General features: G+C 45.7%; 1 protein-coding gene across 1 annotated transcript in view; it reads left to right on the forward strand.

Annotated features, from left to right (window-relative positions):
- LAMB4 (laminin subunit beta 4) overlaps positions 1-24,975 on the forward strand; it is a 225,831-nt gene that overhangs the window by 73,867 nt on the left and 126,989 nt on the right. The window contains exons 13-16 of the mRNA XM_075343475.1: positions 2,677-2,827; positions 10,948-11,079; positions 11,175-11,360; positions 11,497-11,618. Coding sequence (XP_075199590.1) covers positions 2,677-2,827; positions 10,948-11,079; positions 11,175-11,360; positions 11,497-11,618 — 591 coding nt within the window. The remainder of the gene's footprint in view (positions 1-2,676; positions 2,828-10,947; positions 11,080-11,174; positions 11,361-11,496; positions 11,619-24,975) is intronic.

Below are 24,975 nucleotides of genomic sequence, written 5' to 3' on the forward strand. Positions count from 1 at the left end.
GAAAAGTGGAAGAATGGGCTAAAATCCCACCTGAACAATGTATGCGACTAGTTTCTCCACACAGGAGGCATCTTTTAAGCTGTCATCACCAACAAAGGCTTTTGTACGAAGTTTTACATAAATTTCAAAAAGCATCTTCAAATAATGTTTCCCTGTGTCATTTCTTATTATTACATAGCTATAATATATCTTTGTACCGTGTTAGCCAGTAGAGATAAAAAAAAATGTTTAAAAGAATTGAGGGTCTTCAGTGTTTGATACCTTTCAATGGCTAACTGAAAAGATTATAATAATAGCAAGCTTTAGAGACTACTCAGGTCTCTTCATCAGGCTCAGTATAACACAAAATCTGAAGAGTCACATAATTATACACAACAGGACATAGAATGGAGCAGTGAAAAAGACAAGTGACATGAAGCAGAACTATCAGTATGGCAAGAGGACAAACTGTTGTGGCCATAAATTTTGCAGCAGTTCATAGATAAGCAGTGTGAAAGTTTTATTGTCCTCTGATTGGGGTCTGGTGATGCCCCCAGATGCTCTGAGGAGCACATTTCTTAATTGATGTAAAAAGACATAAATCCCCAATTAGAGGACAATAAAACTTTCACACTGCTTGTCTAAGAACTGCTGCAATATTTATGGCCACAACAGTACACATAACGTAATCAGTAGAGAGATAAAACCAGAATATTCTTTATCAATTTCTTAGTTAAAAAATCACATGTACTGTTCGATGTTAACCCTCTGATGTGTTTCCGGCTTACCTCACACCCTTAATAATCTGTATTACTAAACGTGTGTGATATGCAGTAAATGCATCACAGAGTTAACATGGAAGTGTATATGTATTTTTCTAAAAAAGAAATCAATAAAGAAAATCCTGTTTTATATCTCTTGTGTGAGCATCCGTTCCTTTTCCTTGAATTCTTTTATCTATACTGCAGGGCAGCAGTGAAATGGCTCCCATACAATGCACAGGTGGTGAACAAGAATGAGTCTAGCAAACTCTCCTTTCTTACACATAACTTAATTTTTGGATGGCTATGGTTTTATTTCTTTGCCTGTGTGGATTGGATGAATTGTTATCAACATCAGATGAGAAATTCATGTTAGTAGCACCTTAAGAAATATACACTGAACAAAAATATAATCGCAACACTTTTTTTTTTCCCCTCATTTCTCATGAGCTGAACTCTAAGATCTATGACTTTTTCTATGTACACAAAAGGTTGGGAGGTTATGAAAAATAGGGGGTACCCCACAGTATTTTTTAAAATTACTTAAATAAATAATTGAAAAAAATGCTTGGGATCCCTTCTATTTTTGATAACCAGCCATTGTAAAGCAGCCAGCTGAAGGATGCAGCCCATAGCTGCCTGCTATACCTGTGCTGGTTATCAAAAATAGGCAGGATCCAACAACATTTTATTGTTATATATTCTACATCCACATGTTTAAAGGGTGTTTGGCCCCTTTTTGCAACCCTCTAGCCCTTATTATGACCATTTTAAAACCATTTTACAGCACCAAAGCCCGGGTCTCAGTTGACTTATATGGGGTTCTAGGTTCAGATCCAAGTTCAGATCAAGTCCCGGTCCCGAACCAGACTTTTGACTAAAATTCGACTAAAGCCAGCGAACCCGAACTTCCAGGGGTCCGCTCATCCCTACACTTCACAAATATTTTCTACTTAGTGTGGGTATATTTCATATAATCCCAATAAAGTACATTTAAGTTGTGGTTGTAACATGAAAAAATGTGGAAACGTTCCTGGGGTATGAATACTTTTTTAAGGCACTATATATGAAGAACTCAATATGAAATATGGTATAGAGAGTTGCATGTTCTAAATATAAAAAAGAAACAATATTTTCAAAAAAAAGAAAATGCAATGATCTATAAAATGATGAAATTATATATATATATATATATATATATATATATATATATATTATATAACTCTATAAAGTCAATGAGTAGAGATAAGCAAATCAGAGCTTTAAAGTTTAGTATTTGTACTGAACACAGAATTTTAAAAAAAATCAGTGTTTGAGTTCAGAATTGGGGTGCTTTACATAATGCAACCACTCGAGTGAGCATCGATGTGCTCAAGTATGCTCGGTGCTCAGCTCCAGTGTGAGCCGCTTGCAGTGTTTGAATGGCTCACACTGGAGCTAAAATCAGCGTTATTGGATTTAGTATGTCCAAAAATAAAGGAAAAACCTTGCCCTGCCCCAGAAGTGTTCTGTTTATGGCTGGCTGAATGTGAATGGAGTCCTGAACTGCCCAATCAGTGATTTCCAATGAGGTTTGAGTTAAGTTCGGGTCCACAACAGAACTTTATCTAAAGTCCAGCTGAACCCATGGAACCTGAATTTCCAGGGGTCCGCTCACCTCTTCCAATGAGCCGTATTTTGTTGTACATATAAAGAAACATAAGTATAGTATGATACAGTATCTAAAATATGAATATAGTATGAATTCCTTTCTTTTTCAATGCAACTGTAGATGCACTTGTTCCCCCTTCCATTATTTGAAAAGATTATTATATACCAAACTATACTGGTTTCTAAATTGAAGAAATTATATTATAGAAGTTTTTGGAATTAATTTACCTTTGTTGTTGATAAAAATGCTCTTAATTTTGAGTCTATCATTTCTGCATATTTCCAGATGTTCTCAAAGCACTGGCCAGTGTGACTGCCTTCCTAACATTGTAGGACTTGAGTGTAATAAACCAGCAAATGGATATTACATTGTTCCACTTGATTATTATATATATGAGGCAGAGAAAGCACAAGCACTTTCCGGATCTGCAACTATAGTGAGTATCAAACAATGTACAACATTCCAGCTTTTTTGTAGAAAGATGAGTATGTTTGCAAACATTATTCTTATAGTCAGTTTAAGTGGCATAAATGGTTTGTCTGGACTATCTTTCCCTTTGGCTTGGGGAAAATAATAAACCATATCATATTCATCTGCTGTCATACCTATGGATCTAGTGCAGTCTGCCCCATGGCCTTTAAGACACGTAAACACTGTAGCCATGCTGTCCAACGATAAGTGTCATGTAAAACTCTTGAAGGGTCCTTACCCCCTCCCCACCATCAGCCACAGATCGTCATGACGATTATCTGATCGGCCTGAAAGTTTAGATATTTATGACTTTGGGTGATGGTAGAGCTGCAGCCAAAGGATGCATAGAAAAGACATCCCTTTGTTCTGTTGGAGGGGAAACTTCTAAAACAGTTTTTAAGCGCTACGTTAATGCTAGAAAAATAAAAAGCATATTGACAAAACCCCTGTGGAGCGCTGAACCCAGCGCACCGTCTAGCTTAACTTGGAGATCACTGGTAGCGTGATAAATGAGTATTGGCCCGTAAAATCATGCTAGATGCGTTGTGTTTGGTATCTATGTAAATGTAAAATCGAGATATAAAATATGATGCTAATATCTTTCACCTGTGTGGCCCAGGGGCAAAGATATGTGAAAAGCTAGAATTAAAGAATTTTGTGACAATCTTGGCACAGCCCACAAGAGACCGTAAAATGAGGTCACAGAGAGGGGGGTTACCTGAGGGCATAAGAGCGATACGCTCCTTTCTGGGGGAAAAAGTCAATATTAGAACGCATCAGTAAGAGGTGATGCTGGCCATCTTTTTACCATCTTCTTCTCTTGGAGACCTTCCCTCCCTAAGTTCGGACGTCACATCTATGACACGAGTTTAGTAAGTTTCATGGTTATACCTTTTATTTTTATGTAACTGTCTATACTGTATTTGTATTGTTCCCTTTTGTAAATTCTTGTATATTTTTATAAACACTGCCTTCTATTTTGGATTAAATATATAAAATTTAATAGTTTCTTTCCTCATGCTTTATATACGAATCCAAAAACCTGAAAGGCCTTATGCTATCTGTAACGGGTACCCGGACTGCCTGTGAAACACCCGGTGGTGGCAGCATAATTATTATTGAATAGAATTATTGAGGTGCTATCATTAAGGGTATCGAGGTATATATATATTCCATTATCGGGAATCGGTGATATATACATTTACCCTTGTTGTGAGACCTCCAATATTTGGCATTATTAGCTCAGCAGCCTCATTCTGTGCATTGTCCTGCAGTGCCAAAAGTGGCCTGCCGGCAAGAGGGGCGCTAGAGAGTAGCCGTGTTTGTGACAAATCAGCGAACAGCTGCGGGATATCTGAGTGACTCCCCCGACTGTTCATGACAATAAGTAAATGATGACGTCATCTCTTCCGGTGCCTTATAACTGAGAGAATATATCTGCCACTTCTATAGGAAATACACCTCAAGGATATGTGCCTTTCCTTCAACTATTTAATCTGATACACATCTCTTTAGCTGCATTTCATTATTAAGTTGATGCTCTATGGCCCTGATTCATCAAGACCAGTGTGAAAAACGATGGAATTGTTGAGGGGCATGTTTGAGTCAGAAACTTCTGATTCATTAAGCATCTGAATTAATCCGTTGTGTCTGAAAGGGTGGACCTCAAAAGACGGGAATGTGAACGAGGTTACTTATAACTGCTATTGCCATGGCCAATTTTCATTGCTGCACTTTTGTTTTTCTCTCACCTCTCTTCAACTGAAATACATTTTTAATAATTTAATCAAAATAGTCCTATAAGTTGTAGTTTTAAAATACACTATTCACTTTACCACTTTGCTATACAAGATCTTGTAAAAAAAAAAAAGTTCTATTGTGATGAAATTGAAAAAGCATGTTGACATTTTGAATTTTCATGAATGCCACACTATTAATTGTGTGTATTTTTTAATTTCTTTAAAATCTTTTCATCTATTTTTGTCTTTTTTTACATTTTTACTCTTTAATTTTTATTTTTAGACAACAATGGGAAAACAAAACTATGATCATCTTGAGCTGTGTAATGTAATAACAGTATATTGCAGTATATAGCAAAAATCACTTTATGCCATTAGGCCAAGACAAGTACCAATGTGGAAACTGCAGGGCCTAAGGAGACCTCTTGCTGCCATGGCAACCCATCAGCATGTCCTTATTGTTTGGTAGGTGGGCCGATTGGTGCTCCTGAGCCCGCCCATATGCCCACAAGCAGTGTGTGATGTACATTTTAAATTACAAACATGTTCTTAATCAACATGATGCACACAAATATGAAACTCCTTTAAATACATTCCCATGTGAGCTGGAAACACAAAACACTGGTAGATTGATAATTAATAATATTTCCAAAGTTGTTTAATTTTTCTCACTTAAGATGAATTAGAGCAATACAATAAATTGCCTATTAAATGGGTTATCCGGCTTATTTTGCTTTTTTTTTATTATTTCCCTATGGGGCTACATTGGGGCAGGTAAGTAGATAGTGATTACGTACCTGCCCTGCTGTCAGCCCCTCTCCCCCGGCTCAGAATGGTCATGTGACCGCTCCTACCATGATTTTGCTACTTCCAGTGATATCATGTCAACAGGGGCAGGTTATTGTTGACATGCTTCACAGTGAACAGCATGTTGCCGCTCTACTGCTTAGTTAGTGGGCAGGTATAGTGCATTGAGTACCTGCCCCCCACTTCCCCCGCTCCCTCCCACGCATTTAGTAGTCTCCCTCCCCCGCCCCCTGTGCCCAGCTCCGATATATGCCAGCTGAATTAAAGTGATCATCCTGGTGCTAGACGCCCAGGTCTGCCGTTCAATAAGAGGCTAGGAACAGGGGTTGCCCACTCGTTATCTGGGACACTATCAGCGCTGTTTGGGGGGGGGGGGGGGAGAGAGAGAACTTGGCACTTTTTCATTGAATTGGTTTTGATTTGCTTTAGTAAAATTGGTGTTGGATGAGGGGAAGAATTCTAAGCACTTGGTACTTTTTATTGAATTGGCTTTATTAGCTATAGGACATTTTGGTGTTGGATAGGGTGAACAATTCCAAAGCACTTGGCTCTTTCTACTGAATCAGCTATATGACAGTTTCGAGTGTGCGCACCCTAAAAGAAAAAGAGGCAGCACTCCAACAAACTGTTCGAAAAGTGGACTTATTTTATTTCCCATGTGGCAATGTTTTGTTTCCATTCTAGAACATTTTCCTGCCTCTCCACTGTTTATTTCAGATATACAGTATGTGTGTATATATAATATATACACACACACACACACATCTACCGTATATACATGGTGTATATATCTACTATAAACTCACATTAGATGCTATATATAGTCTTCATTATACAGTATTCAGGAAGGAGGAACATGTAACGTCTCTCTATGTGTCACCATTGTGGATGTGAGGTGATTGCTCTGTCACAGATGAGAGAAGCAGGATCTGTGCTCTGTAATTTCTAATGCTGTAGTGATGAGAGGTCAGTACTGGGCAGACTGCTGACAGCCAATGAGTGTGCAGGGGGCAGGCAGAGGGCGGGGCTGGACAGTGAGGCCGGGCAGAGCCAGCTCTGATTGTGGGGTTCGGCATAGTAAGTTATCATGTTTGGTTGAGCTGCATGTAAACAAAGTCTGCAGAGAATAAAGTGATAATTCAAGAGGAACAAAAGTCAGAAAACAAAAAATAATAATGTAGGGGTGATTTATATAACAATACAGCACAGATTAGCTTAAAAACATATTTTGAGTTTATGTCGGACAACTCCTTTAAGATGGACATTATTTTAAGGAAAATCTGTCAACAACTTTTTAATTTTCAATATGAGAGCAGAATGATGTAGTGGCAAGGACCTTGATTGTAGCGATGTGTCACTTACGGATCTGTGTTTTGTTGTTTTAATAAAAACAGGGTTTTATTAGCAGGAGATTATAACTAGCGTTGAACCCCGTTCAATTCAATGAGAGGTAAAGTCAATGGCATAGACAACATCTACGGGGGTGGGGGGCAAAAGTTGCCAAAACAGCTCATAGCACTGCCATTAGCTTCCTGGACTATTAACATAAGAAATATTGAGGTGGTGAGTGACAGGTGTAGGCCTGATGGGCTCGGAGCCCTCATACCTCATGCAGCAGCTCAAACTGCTTTTCTGCTCTGCCAAACATAGGTGGCACCAATATTGGCTTCATAGACTGTTATTGCTAGACACTTTTAAGGATAGTAAGAGAGGTACATGAGTTAAAGGTAGATGCATGCCTGCCAATCTGGGAGCCCTACTGATCCAGGCAACACACAACAAGGAGACCCAACTAGGAGTCCTCATCCACATTTCCCAAAATTAGGAGCAGACACCAGGAAAGTGGCATCAATTGCACTAGTGTATCAATAGTGTCTTTGCGCAGCATTTTACAGCTTTCAATATAATTCAAATTAAGAGGTGGGTGTTTGAGTGACCAGTGAAGGCCTGCTGTGCTGGGAGCCCTCATACCTCATGCAACAGCTCAAATTGCTTTTCTGCTCTTCCACACTAAGGTGACACCAATATTAGCTTCATTTATATGCTGAAATGTCTATTTGTGGCAGGACCTCAGAATTAGCAATCAGAATTTATATGTAAAATGTCTATTTGTGGCAGGAGCATAAAGTTATCAATCAGAATTTATATGTTGAAATATCTATTTGTGCCAGGAGCAGAGAATTATCAACTAGCACTTAAGCGCGCTTTACACACTGCGATATCGGTCCTGATATTGCTAGTGTGGGTACCCGCCATATCTGTTGTGCGACACGGGCAAATTGCTGCCCGTGCCGCACAACATCGCCCAGACCCGTCACACATACTTACCTGCCCGGCGACGTTGCTGTGACCGGCGAACCGCCTCCTTTCTAAGGGGGCGGTCCGTGCGGCGTCACAGCGACGTCACCGAGCGGCCGCCCAATAGAAGCGGAGGGGCGGAGATGAGCGGGACGTAACATCCCGCCCACCTCCTTCCTTCCGCATTGTGGCCAGGAGGCAGGTAAGGAGAGCTTCCTCGTTCCTGCGGTGTCACATGGAGCGATGTGTGCTGCCGCAGGAACGAGGAACAACCTCGTTACTGCTGCAGTAACGATTTTTGAGAATGGACCCCCATGTCACCGATGAGCGATTTTGCACGTTTTTGCAATGATGCAAAATCGCTCATCGGTGTCACACGCAACGGCATCGCTAATGCGGCCGGATGTGCGTCACCAATTCCGTGACCCCAACGAGTTCACATTAGCGATGTCGTAGCGTGTAAAGCCCCCTTTACTGTATCTCCTGTGACATATATGTTGGAGGTCCACACAAGTATCAAATGATTTTTATCTCTGGTGAGATAGTGTGGCATCAACGCAGAATTATTAATCAGTATTTATATGCTGAAATATCTATTTGTTTCAGGACCACAGAGTTTTCAATTAGTATTTATCTTCTGAAATATCTATTTCTGCCAGGAGAACAGATTTATCAATTAGTATTTATCTCCAGTGATATATATGTAGTAGCACCCTCCCCAAATTGTAGCAAAGTCAAAATGGTGCTGATGCTGCATGTCCACTTGTTATATGCAGAGAGACATGTGACTTAGGCAGCCAATGACACAAGTCCTTGTGTCTGAACCTTGTGGATGATTTCTGCACCCTGATTGGCTGCCTGAACATCCACACATTGCTAAAAAAAAAAATAAAAAAACAGTCTGCCATTCCTTTGACTTCTCATCAAACATCTCCCCCTCACTCATGATACAGCCCCACTATCCTATCCAAAGTCATAATAAGGTAGAAGAAAAGCATTAGTGCAAATGCGAACAGTTATCGAACAAAGACCAAGATTAGCTGATTTTGAGAAAAGTATTTGGAAATCCGAACCCAAATCCAAATAGGCAACGCTCATGCTGATTTTGATATTTACAATCTTTTTTGAACAAATTCGCTTATCTCTAATTATAACTACAGGAATATTTATCTCATGCCCTTTAGTGGCTCTTGTTTGTATGACCCCACCACCACTACTGATTAGCACTTTCTGCCAATGTAAAGAGTAAAGGAAGGAAATTGTGTGGTTCTTCTGTGCTGCTACAAGATTATCAATAACAACCAAAGGTGAAGGATTCTGAATTCTTCAGCTTAGTTCATTCTTGACAATCCTGTAGCTGCACAGAAGAACCACACAATTTCTTCCATTTCTGTAGTTCCTTGATCTGCAGCAGCTCATTCTACCCTCCTATTGATACCTTTGTATTACCTTTCCAGGTGAGCACATTACATGACACTCACCAATTGTTCTCAGGTAAGAACTCATTGCACTGTCTATTCCTAGTTTTTCCTAATGTACAGTGTGCAAAGAAATCTGTCAATCGGTGGTGTGGGCAGGATTACAGAGAGCTCAGCATTCAGAGAATTCACAGAACTGCAGCTAAGAAATCAGAGATTTTATGAAAATGACAGCATGCAAACCTGTAAGAGATGCATCACTGGAATCAAGATCTCTGCCTGTCATGCACCATCCATATCAGCACACGCAGATTACTTCTACTGCATTGGACTCTGTTCACATTGCAGAGTCCAACAGGCAACTTGATCGCTCTTAAGTGCTCAGCTTGACTGGGCGTCAGCTCAGTTGTTTCTCTGCTCCCAACCTTGCAGGAGTTAATCCTTGTTGGAGCTGCGTGCTGAGACCCAGGTTGCTGAATACCTTCCTCAGTTGATCTCCTATTTAAGGCTTGGGTCTGTAGTAGGAGACCGTCGAAGATAGTTTTTGCTTGCAGTTACTATATCCCAGTGTCCATGGTGATCCTCCATTTGGTGATCAGCAATTTGTTGTCTGAGCTGCATGATAGCTACCTGGTGTGATTTACTCCTTCCCCTTTGTTTTATTCCCTTTGGTGTCTTTTTGGCTCTCCTCTGTGGATATTTGCATTGTGAGTGAGTTTCAGTTTATCCTCTTTTCCTTGTCTTGTGGGTAGTGTTATTCTTCGTGTCCTGCCCAGCCCTGGGTTGGAGGTGCAGGGGGTATTGTGTCAGGGCCCGACAGGAGACAGGGACACGCTAGTGACCCGACCCTGACTACCTCCAAGTCTACCATCGGGATAAGGGACAGCACAGGGTCACCAGCCTTGGGCCCCTTTCACACATCAGTTTTTTGCCATCAGTCACAATCCGTTTTCTCGACGGATCAAAAGATCTGCCGCAAATTGTGGCTAAACTGATGCGACGGATCTGTTTTTCGATGGATCCGACTAGCTGGGGGCTAAATAAAAAATTGGAGCATGCTCAGTTAAACAAAAATGAATCTGTCACCAGATTCCGTCATTTGATGGATGATGATGGATCCTGCGCCCATAGGCTTCCATTCCACCAAACGACGCATGGCGACGGATCCGTCGCTGTCCGTTTTTTCAACGTACACAAAAAACGTTACTTTGGCCGTCGTGAGAAAAACACGGATCCAGCGGCATCAGTCACTGGATCTGTTTTTTTCATAATTCAATGGATTTTGACTGATGGCAAAAAAATGATGTGTGAAAGGGGCCTTAGGGTCAGCTCAGGAGCCCCTGTGTCATCCATACTTCCCGTGACGCTGCCCCTACATTATGCTGCGCTGAGATTACATGACAGAAACCTGGCAACAGATTCTGTGTAAAGATCCATAAGGACAATATAGTTGGGTTCTGATACTGTCAATCACCATCTATGAGACAGAATAGAGAGACCATTCTCTGGGTGACCATCATGTAGAAACATGATTTTGTTGAGCAAAGCTCTTGCCAGACAAAAATATTTGTGGCTACTTTTAGAAAGTAATTGTCACCTAATGAAAACAAAAATGTGTCTCTTAATGTTTATCAAAATCATTTATTTTATAGAATTTAAAAGGTAACTTTACATAAGAACTATTTGATATCAAAAATATATTTTATAATTCCACTAAATATTTTATTTAAGAAGAATTTCTACACGATCGTCAAGATTATATAAATTCACCAGTTTGCCAAACAAATATTTTAAGCACTAACCCCTGATATATTTCCTTCCAGGTCAATCCAACTCCCATGCCAAAATGCAAGGAATACTTCCTCAAGCAGGGAATAGACTTCCGATTTGAGAATGATAGGATAATACTGAAAAGTATGAAGAAAAGAAGTGTACGCAGCAGAAGACAGGTGCAGGTAATGTTTGATTTATATGTTGTAGACAGTATTGTGACTGCTTATACATTACACCTCCTGGAAAAGGTAATTTGTTCTAATATATTTACATCCAGGAAATTGTTCCATATGGCACAGATGGGGTTGTAGAGCTGGTTTTGCGGCAACCAAGTCCAGGAGAGCCCATCACATGGACAGGTCCGGGATTTGCACGTATTCTGAATGGAGCTGGACTGAGATTTACTGTGAACAACATCCCCTATTCAATGGACTTCATAATCGCCATTCGATATGAACCAGAGGTAAAATATTTTGAATGCATAAGCATCTTCTCAAGGAACATTGTCAATGAACTTCTATTTTTGTCTTTTATTGTAAATCTTTGCTTAATTTTAAACTTAGCATTCATTTATTTATTAATACATTATGTATCAATAGTCTGTGGAAGACTGGACAACAAGAATTACAGTCAACCTTCCACAAGGAGAAGAAAGTGAATATTGCAAAAATAGGACACCCCGATCTGGGGGATATACATCGAGTCTGCCTGCCACTTCCAGGTAAGATACAACATGCAAAATTTTACATGTCCTGCACAACATTTATTATGTCTTAAAGACATTATTTTACAATCTCGAGGAAGATCCAAATAGGAAAAGGAGAAGACTTGTTGAGAAAAGGGCACAACACAAACTGCAATCTTGTGCGATGAAGTTGTGCAAAAAATTGTTGTAACATATTGGACCAAAATAAGCTAAGTAGTGTTGAGTGAGTATGCTTGTCACTACTCGGTACTCGCACGAGTATCACTGTACTCGGGCTACTTGGTGGGGACCGAGTAATCTCGCGATACTCGTGCTGTACTCGTGGTCTTCATCCCTGCATGTTGGCGCTCTTTTGAGAGCCAGCCCTCATGCAGGGATTGGCTGGCAGACCACTGCACTGCCACAGCCCTGTTAGTTGTGGAATTGCAGTGATTGGCCGGCCTGCACAGCGTGACCGAGCCTTTATACCGGCGGGTGCGCTGTGCTCTGCACACAGCCATCCACACAGTCAGTGCAGGGAGAGTGTTACTGCTTCAGGGAAAGGTTTGCAGCCCTTTATAGTTATTTCCGTAGCAGGGCTGCAAACAGTGTGACCAGAAGTCCTTCTCAGGACTATTGTAGTTGTATACAGGCAGGCAGGGTATAGCCAGGTCGGAGTACAGGCGCAGAGTCCTTCTCAGGACTATTGTTGCTGTATACAGGCAGGGCAGGCAGGGTATAGCCAGGTCGGAATACAGGCTAGTGACCAGAAGAGTCCTTCTCAGGACTATTGTAGCTGTATACAGGCAGGCAGGCAGGGTATATAGCCATTCCTATTGGTGACCATATACCAGCCTTCATCATATCTGGGGCTGGTGTACACAGTCTAAAACAGTCCTGATAGTGTCAGACTTCTCAGTAATTGTCGCTCCTAAAAAGCTGTTAGGTTCTTAGTGCGTCCGTGCGTGCATTTAAAAACCGCACGTGTGTGCTTGTCGGTGGCAGCGTACAGGTGCACTTGTGTGCGTTTTTCTCAAACTAGTATATAACGCACAAGTCTAGTGAATAATACACGTCAGTCAGCAGTGTCTGATAGTGTCAAACTTCTCAGTAATTGTCGCTCCTAAAAACCTGTTAGGTTCTTAGTGCATCCGTGCTTGCATTTAAAAAACGCACGTGTGTGCCTGTCGGTGGCAGCGTACAGGTGCACTTGTGTGCGTTTTGCACAAACTTGGATATAACGCACAAGTCTAGTGAATACACGTCAGCACAGCATTGCAAAATGCGCAAGGGCGTTGGCAACGAACAAGGAAGTGGACGTGATGGTGGTGCAGGCAGAGGCCGAGGTCGTGGGCAAGCTCTAATTTCGCCACAACAAAGGGCCACATCTACTCGCTCGCACGTCCTGCCCCAAATTCTTGGGGACCGCAGCAGTACACCGCTCTTGAACCAAGACCAGTGTCAACAGGTTGTTAGTTGGATAGCGGATAATGCTTCCAGTCAGATTGGCACCACCACAAACACTCTGTCTTCCACACGGTCAACTGTCAGTAGCCGTGATACTGCACCGCACATTTCAGAACCTGATCCTCCTTCCTACCACCAGGCTGAGTACACGTCCACGGACATTACTGATCCCACACTTGGACACTCGGAAGAGCTGTTCACGTTTCCATTCGCACATTCTGGCCTCTCGCCAGCTCCTGTTGAAGTGGGTCATGAGGAGATCGTATGTACAGATGCCCAGATATTTGAGCAGCCACATTCTCACGAAGTTGGCAACGTGTCTCAACAAGGGGTGGACGATGATGAGACACAATTGTCAGGAAGTCAGGAGGAGGAGCAGGGTGCAGAAGAGGAAGACAACGTGGTGGATGATCCAGTAACTGACCCAACCTGGCAGGAGGATATGCAGAGCGAGGACAGCAGTGCACAGGGGGAGGGATGCGTAGCATCCCAACAGGCAGTAAGAAGCAGGGTGGTGGCCCCAGACAGAAGTCAGGCAACCGTTCCCCGAAACAACAACACGACACAAGGTGCCTGTACAAATGTTAGGTCTTCCCGAGTCTGGCAGTTTTTTAAGTTGGCTCCAGATGATTCTAAAAAGGCCATTTGCAACACCTGCCATGCCAGCATCAGCAGGGGTACCAAAACTAGCAGCCTGACCACCACCAGCATGATCAGGCACATGTCAGCCAAGCACCCGACTTTGTGGGATGTACAACAGAGTCGAGGAGCAGTGCTTGCTGATGTCACTGCTACGTCTTCGCTTGTTGTGCATGCGAGCCAATCCCCTGTCCATGCTGCCTGCGAACAAGCCTCCTCCGGCCCTGCACCTGCAGTTGCCTACGCAGAAATAACACCATCATCAAGCACGTCCTTGTCCCAGCGCAGCGTTCAGTTATCCATTCAGCAAACCTTTGAACGCACGCGCAAATACACTGCCAACGCCCCACATGCCACAGTTCTAAATGCTAACATTTCGCGACTGCTTGCGCTGGAAATGTTGCCTTTTAGGCTGGTGGAGACAGAAGCATTCCGCGACCTGATGGCGGCAGCTGTCCCACGTTACTCAGTCCCCAGCCGCCACTATTTCTCCCGGTGTGCCGTCCCCGCATTGCATAACCACGTGTCACAAAACATCACACGTGCCCTGAACAACGCTGTTTCAGCCAAAGTCCACCTAACCACAGACACGTGGACAAGTGCTTGTGGGCAAGGCCGCTACATCTCGTTGACGGCACACTGGGTTAATATTGTGGAAGCTGGGACCCAGTCTGAGCGAGGGACGGAACACGTCCTTCCCACACCAAGGTTTGCAGGCCCTACCTCAGTCAGGGTTTCACCCACACTCTACAGCTCTGGAATGTCATGCTCCTCAGCCTCCTCCTCCTGCGCATCCTCATCCACTTTACCCTCCACACCAGTCCCAAGCTGGAAGCACTGCAGCACTGCCTCGGCGAAGCAGCAACAGGCCGTGCTGAAGCTAATCTGCATAGGTGACAAACCCCACAATGCAGAAGAGGTGTGGACAGCTCTGAAACAGCAGGCAAATCACTGGCTCACACCTCTGAACCTAAAGCCAGGAAAGGTCGTGTGTGACAATGGCCGGAACCTGGTGGCGGCTTTGAGGCGAGGCCAGCTGACACATGTTCCATGCGTGGCCCATGTGCTCAACCTCGTTGTTACGGTTGCTGCGAGCACTGGAGACTAAGTCCAGATTTCTTACTACTGCACATGTGCGAGCGCTGGAGACTAAGTCCAGATTTCTTGCTACTGCACATGTGCGAGCGCTGGAGACTAAGTCCAGATTTCTTGCTACTGCACATGTGCGAGCGCCGGAGACTAAGTCCTATCTTGGAGCCATTGCACATGTGCGGGTGACATCATCGCTGACACGAGGTCACATGTCTCTGACACCTTCTATGCCGATTGGTCGCTGGTCATGTGCTTGTGATGCCTTGCTCGGTGATAGGCCAGCATGACGTCACTCCTGTCGTTCTGGCAGCGGATTGGCTCTGGTGTCCTCCATCTTGGATGAGGCACAGAGTCTATATAAGACCCTGACAAACGCCGCATGGCGCTCAGTCCTCTTGGTTCATGCATAAGAGTAGACGCTCTGTGCGCGTTCCTCTAGGCATTCCTCTGTCTATGCTAGGTGAGCGCTACCGGCAGGGTAGCGTTCTTATACCTTACAGCTTCGGCTGCTGTCCGTATCCTTACCTCTTAGGGGAGCGGACATAGGCAGGTGCCTGAGGCACATGGTCTGGCTGGGCCTTGTGGTTCGACTCGTAGGTGGACGTTGCCGCTAGGGTAACGTTCCTTATACTGCGTCTGGCAGTTGTTCGTATCCTCGCACACTAGGGGAGCGAACAGAGGTAGGAGCTTTGTGCGGCTTACGCTGCTGTTCGTCTCTTTTGCACCACTAGAAGAGCGGACCTAGGCAGGGGCCATATCTAGTGGTTCGTGTCCTCGCACACTAGTGGAGCGAACGCAGGTAGGAGCTTTGTGCGGCTTACGCTGCTGTTCGTCTCTTTTGCACCATTAGAAGAGCGGACCTAGGTAGGTGCCATTTCGCACACATTGCCTTTGTCTCTGTGATTATTAACAGAGATCATTCCACACACCCTCCAAGTAAGGGAGGAATTGCTTTACTTACTTATTATATCCTTCTGTGAGTTAACAGAGGTATTGAACTCTGCCATAGTCTGCAGCAGAGTCTTTGCACGGTGGACCCTGACTGTCTGATACTCCTTTAGGTTATCAGACAGCCCCCCGTAACATTAGGACTGAGCCAAGGGTCTGGCAGTTATGGCAGAATATCAGCAGTTACACCGTTACATACAAGTACTTGAGTCACGGCTCAAGAGTATAGAGGATAAACCTCAGACCATGGTGACATCTGCACATGATCCTCGACTTGCTCTGCCAAACAGATATTCTGGCGATGCCAGATCATGTCGTGGTTTCATTAGTCAGTGTCAGATACACCTAGAGGTCAACTCTTCTCGCTTCTCTACGGAGAGGTCCAGAGTAGGCTTTATCATCTCCTTACTTCAGGACAAAGCCTTAGAATGGGCGACTCCCCTATGGGAGCGCTCTGATGTGGTTACTCTGAGACATCAAGACTTTCTTGATGCTCTTAAGGCGGTATTCATGGGTCCGCAGGTTACCCATGATGCGGCCCTGAGACTGTTAGATCTATCTCAGGGTTCGTTATCCACTAGTTCTTATGCCATTGCTTTTAGAACTCTGGTGGCAGAACTAGATTGGCCAGAGAAGGTGTTGATTCCTATCTTCTGGAGAGGGTTGGCAGGCTATGTCAAGGATGCTCTTGCTACTCGTGAGGTCCCTGCTTCTCTGGAGGACTTGATCACAGTAGCAACGAGGATTGATGTACGCCATAAGGAACGTAGACTCGAGGTCTCTTCCTCACGCCCTAAGCATCGGGCTATTCCAGTTGTTGAGGGTCCACTACCATATTCCTCAGCATCTGAAACATCTCCCACTCCTATGGAGTTAGGTCATACGTCTTCCAGACTACGCAAGTCTGGTCCTCCTATATGTTACGTATGTCGTCAGGCTGGGCACTATGCCAACAAGTGTCCTAGTCGTCAGGGAAACTCCCTGGCCTAGTAACCATTAGAGGGGGGTTACTAGAGACGTCTTCTGCACCCTCTAAGTGTTGTATCCCAGGTCAGCTCTCGTTATCTGAGAATACATGGCCTATTATGGCTTTTGTGGATTCCGGAGCTGACGGGACTTTTGTGTCCTCAGGATTTGTAAAGGGACACAATATTCCCTCTATCATGTTAGAGGCGCCTATTCCTGTCCGTGTTGTTAATGGAACTATGTTGTCTGACTCCATTACATTGAGGACAGTTCCCTTGCGCCTTTCCCTGTCTCAGGGTCACATAGAGGAGATTTCTTTTCTTGTTTTGCCTGAGGGTATAGACGACATCCTTCTGGGTCTCCCATGGCTTCGGACTCATGCTCCTCACATTGACTGGGAGTCTGACAGCATTATTAGTTGGGGTTCGAAATGTCAGTCCCGATGTCTTCCCTTACCACCTAAGGTCATTGCGGTTGCATCTACTGATCTCTCTCCCATACCTACACCCTATCTGGATTTCGCTGACGTGTTCTCCAAACAGGGTGCTGAGGTTCTTCCACCCCATAGGCCGTATGACTGTGCCATAGACCTTATCCCAGGTTCGGTTCCACCTAAGGGCAGGGTTTACCCCCTGTCGATACCTGAGTCGGAGGCCATGTCGACCTATATAAGAGAGAGTTTAGAGAAGGGGTTCATTCGTAAGTCTGTCTCTCCCGCGGGAGCTGGGTTTTTCTTTGTTCGGAAGAAAGAGGGTGATTTGCGTCCCTGCATAGATTACAGGGGTCTCAACGCAATCACAATAAAGAACAAATACCCATTACCTTTAATTTCGGAGCTCTTTGACAGATTGAGAGGAGCTCAAGTTTTTACAAAGTTGGATCTGCGGGGTGCGTATAACTTGGTACGAATTCGAAAGGGTGACGAATGGAAGACCGCTTTTAACACCCGAGACGGTCACTATGAATACCTCGTCATGCCTTTTGGGTTATGTAATGCACCCGCAGTATTTCAGGACTTCGTAAATGATGTGTTCAGGGATTTACTGTTATCCTCAGTAGTGGTGTATCTGGACGACATCCTGATTTTTTCTCCTGATCTGGAGACTCATCGTCAGGATGTCGTTCGTGTCCTTTCCCGTTTAAGGGAGCACTCATTGTTTGCTAAACTCGAGAAATGTGTATTCGAGCAGTCCTCATTGCCTTTTTTGGGTTACATTATCTCACAAGAGGGCCTGGCTATGGATCCTGCGAAGCTCTCTGCTGTCCTGCAATGGTCCGAACCTCATTCCTTGAAGGCGGTGCAACGCTTCGTAGGATTCATAAATTATTACAGGCAGTTCATACCCCATTTTTCTACTTTGGTGGCCCCTTTGGTGGCCTTGACTAAGAAAGGTGCTAATCCCAAAGCCTGGTCTACTGAGACATCTCAGGCTTTTGAGGCAGTAAAAAGACACTTTTCAACTGCTCCCGTTCTTCAAAGACCCGATGAGAGTAAGCCCTTCCTCTTAGAGGTTGATGCCTCTTCAGTGGGTGCTGGTGCGGTCTTGTATCAAAAGAACGGTGCAGGTAGAAAAAGGCCGTGTTTCTTCTTTGCGAAAACCTTTTCACCAGCAGAGAGAAACTATACCATTGGGGATAGGGAACTGCTCGCCTTGAGATTAGCCTTGGAGGAGTGGCGTCACTTGCTGGAAGGAGCGAAACATCCTTTCCAGGTCTATACAGACCATAAGAATCTGACGTACTTACAAACCGCTCAGCGTCTGAATCCTCGCCAAGCCCGCTGGTCCTTGTTTTTCTCCCGCTTTCACTTCTCCATCAACTATCTGTCTGGGAGTAAGAATAACAAGGCAGACGCCCTGTCTCGCTCTATGCTTTCTACCCAGGAGGAGATTGACGAACCTCGTCTTATCCTTCCCTCCAGGGTTTTTCATACGCTCTCCCCTGTGATGTTAGACCAAATCCCACCGGGCAAGACCTTTGTTCCGCCTGATCGACAGAATGATATACTGTCATGGGCCCACACCTCAAAAGTGGGTGGGCATTTTGGTATTAGGCGGACACGAGAGTTACTGGAGAGGTGGTATTGGTGGCCACACTTAGCCAGCCACGTCAAGAGATATGTCGGTTCCTGCTACTCGTGTGCTCGCAACCGTCCATTACGGCAGAGACCGGCTGGACTCTTGCATCCTTTACCAGTGCCAGATAGACCATGGGAGGTGGTAGGCATGGACTTTGTGGGTGATCTTCCATGTTCACAGGGACATAGATTTGTGTGGGTCATTACGGACCATTTCTCCCGGATGGTTCATCTCGTACCGTTATCGAGAATCCCATCTTCCAGGGTACTAGCCAAACTATTCCTCAAGCATGTCTTTAGGCTTCACGGGATGCCAGATCGTATCATTTGTGATAGAGGCCCGCAATTTACTTCCCGTTTCTGGCGAGATCTTTGTAGCCTTCTGCAAATTGAGTTGAATCTCTCTTCGGCATACCATCCGGAGACCAGTGGTTTGGTTGAGCGTACCAATCAATCTATGATTATATACCTTCGACACTTTGTTGCTGAGAACCATGATAACTGGTCCTCCCTCCTACCCTGGGCAGAATTTGCCCTTAACAATTCGCTGGCTGAGGCCACTGGGCAGACACCGTTCGTACTCAATAATGGGCAACACCCTAGGGTACCGGTACCGTTTCCCGCTGCTGCACCTCCTCCTCTTGTGGCCGACTGGGCAACTAATGCCAGAGAGGTTTGGGATCGGACTCAAGAGTCGATCCAAGCAGCTAAGGACCGTATGAAGACGGTGTCCGATCGGTTTCGTCGCCCGGCTCCTGTCTTTTCTCCAGGGGACTTTGTGTGGCTCTTTGCAAAACACGTGAGACTTAGAGTGAGCTCTGTCAAATTTGCTCCTCGCTTCCTGGGTCCTTATGAGGTTCTTCGACAGGTAAATCCTGTAGTCTACCAATTGAAGTTACCCGTCCATCTTAAGATTCATGACAAATTCCATGTCTCACTGCTAAAGCCGGCTATTTTACCTCACGCTCGTGAAGTGCACTCTCCTGCCTCTGATTCCTCTCGCTCTAGCTATGAGGTACGAGCCATAGTTGGTTCTAAGATGGTTAGAGGGCGCAGGTTCTTCTTGATAGATTGGGAGGGTTACGGCCCGGAACATCGCTCTTGGGAGCCTGAGGAGGCTGTCCATGCTCCCGACTTAGTTGCTGATTACCTGCGTCACCGGGAGAGGGGCCCTTGAGGGGGAGGTACTGTTACGGTTGCTGCGAGCACTGGAGACTAAGTCCAGATTTCTTACTACTGCACATGTGCGAGCGCTGGAGACTAAGTCCAGATTTCTTGCTACTGCACATGTGCGAGCGCTGGAGACTAAGTCCAGATTTCTTGCTACTGCACATGTGCGAGCGCCGGAGACTAAGTCCTATCTTGGAGCCATTGCACATGTGCGGGTGACATCATCGCTGACACGAGGTCACATGTCTCTGACACCGTCTATGCCGATTGGTCGCTGGTCATGTGCTTGTGATGCCTTGCTCGGTGATAGGCCAGCATGACGTCACTCCTGTCGTTCTGGCAGCGGATTGGCTCTGGTGTCCTCCATCTTGGATGAGGCACAGAGTCTATATAAGACCCTGACGCACGCCGCATGGCACTCAGTCCTCTTGGTTCATGCATAAGAGTAGACGCTCTGTGCGCGTTCCTCTAGGCATTCCTCTGTCTATGCTAGGTGAGCGCTACCGGCAGGGTAGCGTTCTTATACCTTACAGCTTCGGCTGCTGTCCGTATCCTTACCTCTTAGGGGAGCGGACATAGGCAGGTGCCTGAGGCACATGGTCTGGCTGGGCCTTGTGGTTCGACTCGTAGGTGGACGTTGCCGCTAGGGTAACGTTCCTTATACTGCGTCTGGCAGTTGTTCGTATCCTCGCACACTAGGGGAGCGAACAGAGGTAGGAGCTTTGTGCGGCTTACGCTGCTGTTCGTCTCTTTTGCACCACTAGAAGAGCGGACCTAGGCAGGGGCCATATCTAGTGGTTCGTGTCCTCGCACACTAGTGGAGCGAACGCAGGTAGGAGCTTTGTGCGGCTTACGCTGCTGTTCGTCTCTTTTGCACCATTAGAAGAGCGGACCTAGGTAGGTGCCATTTCGCACACATTGCCTTTGTCTCTGTGATTATTAACAGAGATCATTCCACACACCCTCCAAGTAAGGGAGGAATTGCTTTACTTACTTATTATATCCTTCTGTGAGTTAACAGAGGTATTGAACTCTGCCATAGTCTGCAGCAGAGTCTTTGCACGGTGGACCCTGACTGTCTGATACTCCTTTAGGTTATCAGACAGCCCCCCGTAACACTCGTGGTTCAGCGGTTTCTAAAGTCATACCCAGAGCTGTCTGATCTGCTGGTAAAAGTTCGCCGACTGTCTGCACATTTTCGAAAGTCACCTACTGCTTCAGCCGGCCTTGCCGGCTTTCAGCGCCGCTTGCATCTTCCGGCTCACAGACTGGTGTGTGATGTCCCCACGCGTTGGAATTCAACTCTGCACATGTTGGTCAGGATATGTGAGCAGAAGAGGGCAGTTGTTGAGTACCTGCATCACCTAAGCCGTCGGGAAATGGGTCAAACTCCACACATAAGACCTGAGGAGTGCAGATGGATATCCGACCTATGTACCATCCTCCAAAACTTTGAGGACTCCACCAAGATGGTGAGTGGTGATGACGCCATTATTAGCGTCACCATACCGCTTCTCTGCCTTCTTAAACGGTCTCTGCTCAAAAACAAACATGATGCATTGCAGGCGGAGCGCGATGAGTTGGAGCAAGAAACAGTAGTGGGTGTGGGTGATAACACACAGCCCAGCCTCGTCTCATCACAACGTGCAGTGGAGGACTATGAGGAGGAGGAGGATGAAGACATGGAGCAACTCTCCGGCCAAATTGAGGATATGACATGCACACCAGTCATATCCTCGGTTCAGCGTGGCTGTCCAGAGGACAGGGTAGATGAGGAGGAGGAGGAGGAGGACAGCATGTTCAGTCATCGTGTTGGTCAGGATACTGAACTACTGGCTGTTAAGAGTCTGGCGCACATGGCTGACTTTATGGTAAGCTGCCTGTCTTGTGACCCTCTCGTTAAGAACATCTTGGCCGACAATCATTACTGGTTGGTAACACTGTTAGACCCACGCTACAAGGAGAACTTTATGTCTCTTATTCCCGAGGCGGAGAGGTCAGCCAAAATGCAGCAGTTCCGGAAGGCCATAGTCACGGAAGTAGGCAAAGCATTCCCCTCACAAAACGCTAGCGGCATAGGTCAGGAATCAGTGGACAACCAAGGTGTACAGCCGAGAGGGGCACAAGTCCAATCCGCCAGAGGTAGGGGAACAGTCTTCAAGATGTGGGACAGTTTTCTCAGCCCCTCACGTACCACAGCCCCTGAGGTGCGGGGTAGTGCCACAAGAAATCCTAAGTTTGCCCAGATGCTCAAGGAGTACCTTGCAGATCGAACAACTGTACTCCGACATTCCTCTGTGCCTTACAATTATTGGGTATCCAAGGTGGACACGTGGCATGAATTGGCTCTCTACGCCTTGGAAGTCCTGGCCTGCCCTGCCGCTAGCGTTTTGTCAGAGCGTGTTTTTAGTGCCGCAGGTGGAATCATTACAGATAAACAAACACGCCTGTCAACTGAAAATGCTGACAGGCTGACTCTGATCAAGATGAACAAGGGATAGATTGGGCCAGACTTCACCACACCACCAGCAAATGAGAGCGGAATTTAAAGTTTGTAACGGGAATTTGCCATGTACCTCCACTCACCCATGGGTACACACTTCTGGACTTTGGATAATCGCAGGACTGCTCCTCCTTCTCCTCATGCGCCACCATGATGACCGTTACAATAGTTAGGCCGTTGTTTCAGGTATACCCCCAGTGGTAAATTTTTTCGCCCATTCTTTCAGAATGGACATTACAACGACAGGAGACCCGCTCCTTTGCAATGGGAACAATGTTTTGAGGCCCTCATGCACATCTCTATCCAGGGACAATGTGGAGCCTCCCAATTTTTGGCTGCCCTGCCAAAGGGCTATACTAAAATAGACCCACTTCCTTACAATAGGCATTTCAGGTTTACAGGCCATCATGCACGTCTCTATCCAGGGACAATGTGGAGCCTCCCAATTTTTGGCTGCCCTGCCAAAGGGCTATACTACAATAGACCCACTTCCTTACAATGGGCACTTCAGGTTTACAGGCCATCATGCACGTCTCTATCCAGGGACAATGTGGAGCCTCCCAATTTTTGGCTGCCCTGCCAAAAGGCTATACTACAATAGACCCACTTCCTTACAATGGGCACTTCAGGTTTACAGGCCCTCATGCACGTCTCTATCCAGGGACAATGTGGAGCCTCCCAATTTTTGGCTGCCCTGCCAAAGGGCTATACTACAATAGACCCACTTCCTTACAATGGGCACTTCAGGTTTACAGGCCATCATGCACGTCTCTATCCAGGGACAATGTGGAGCCTCCCAATTTTTGGCTGCCCTGCCAAAGGGCTTTACTACAATAGACCCACTTCCTTACAATGGGCACTTCAGGTTTACAGGCCATCATGCACGTCTCTATCCAGGGACAATGTGGAGCCTCCCAATTTTTGGCTGCCCTGTCAAAGGGCTATACTACAATAGACCCACTTCCTTACAATGGGCACTTCAGGTTTACAGGCCCTCATGCACGTCTCTATCCAGGGACAATGTGGAGCCTCCCAATTTTTGGCTGCCCTGCCAAAGGGCTATACTACAATAGACCCACTTCCTTACAATGGGCACTTCAGGTTTACAGGCCATCATGCACGTCTCTATCCAGGGACAATGTGGAGCCTCCCAATTTTTGGCTGCCCTGCCAAAAGGCTATACTACAATAGACCCACTTCCTTACAATGGGCACTTCAGATTTACAGGCCCTCATGCACGTCTCTATCTAGGGACAATGTGGAGCCTCCCAATTTTTGGCTGCCCTGCCAAAGGGCTATACTACAATAGACCCACTTCCTTACAATGGGCACTTCAGGTTTACAGGCCATCATGCACGTCTCTATCCAGGGACAATGTGGAGCCTCCCAATTTTTGGCTGCCCTGCCAAAGGGCTTTACTACAATAGACCCACTTCCTTACAATGGGCACTTCAGGTTTACAGGCCATCATGCACGTCTCTATCCAGGGACAATGTGGAGCCTCCCAATTTTTGGCTGCCCTGCCAAAGGGCTATACTACAATAGACCCACTTCCTTACAATGGGCACTTCAGGTTTACAGGCCCTCATGCACGTCTCTATCCAGGTACAATGTGGAGCCTCCCAATTTTTGGCTGCCCTGCCAAAGGGCTATACTACAATAGACCCACTTCCTTACAATGGGCACTTCAGGTTTACAGGCCCTCATGCATGTCTCTATCCAGGGACAATGTGGAGCCTCCCAATTTTTGGCTGCCCTGCCAAAAGGCTATACTACAATAGACCCACTTCCTTACAATGGGCACTTCAGGTTTACAGGCCATCATGCACGTCTCTATCCAGGGACAATGTGGAGCCTCCCAATTTTTGGCTGCCCTGCCAAAGGGCTATACTACAATAGACCCACTTCCTTACAATGGGCACTTCAGGTTTACAGGCCATCATGCACGTCTCTATCCAGGGACAATGTGGAGCCTCCCAATTTTTGGCTGCCCTGCCAAAGGGCTATACTACAATAGACCCACTTCCTTACAATGGGCACTTCAGGTTTACAGGCCATCATGCACGTCTCTATCCAGGGACAATGTGGAGCCTCCCAATTTTTGGCTGCCCTGCCAAAGGGCTATACTACAATAGACCCACTTCCTTACAATGGGCACTTCAGGTTTACAGGCCCTCATGCATGTCTCTATCCGGGGACAATGTGGAGCCTCCCAATTTTTGGCTGCCCTGCCAAAAGGCTATACTACAATAGACCCACTTCCTTACAATGGGCACTTCAGGTTTACAGGCCCTCATGCACGTCTCTATCCAGGGACAATGTGGAGCCTCCCAATTTTTGGCTGCCCTGCCAAAGGGCTATACTACAATAGACCCACTTCCTTACAATGGGCACTTCAGGTTTACAGGCCATCATGCACGTCTCTATCCAGGGACAATGTGGAGCCTCCCAATTTTTGGCTGCCCTGCCAAAGGGCTATACTACAATAGACCCACTTCCTTACAATGGGCACTTCAGGTTTACAGGCCATC

The sequence above is a fragment of the Anomaloglossus baeobatrachus genome, chromosome 4 (genome assembly GCF_048569485.1).
Source record: "Anomaloglossus baeobatrachus isolate aAnoBae1 chromosome 4, aAnoBae1.hap1, whole genome shotgun sequence".
Taxonomy (NCBI): domain Eukaryota; kingdom Metazoa; phylum Chordata; class Amphibia; order Anura; family Aromobatidae; genus Anomaloglossus; species Anomaloglossus baeobatrachus.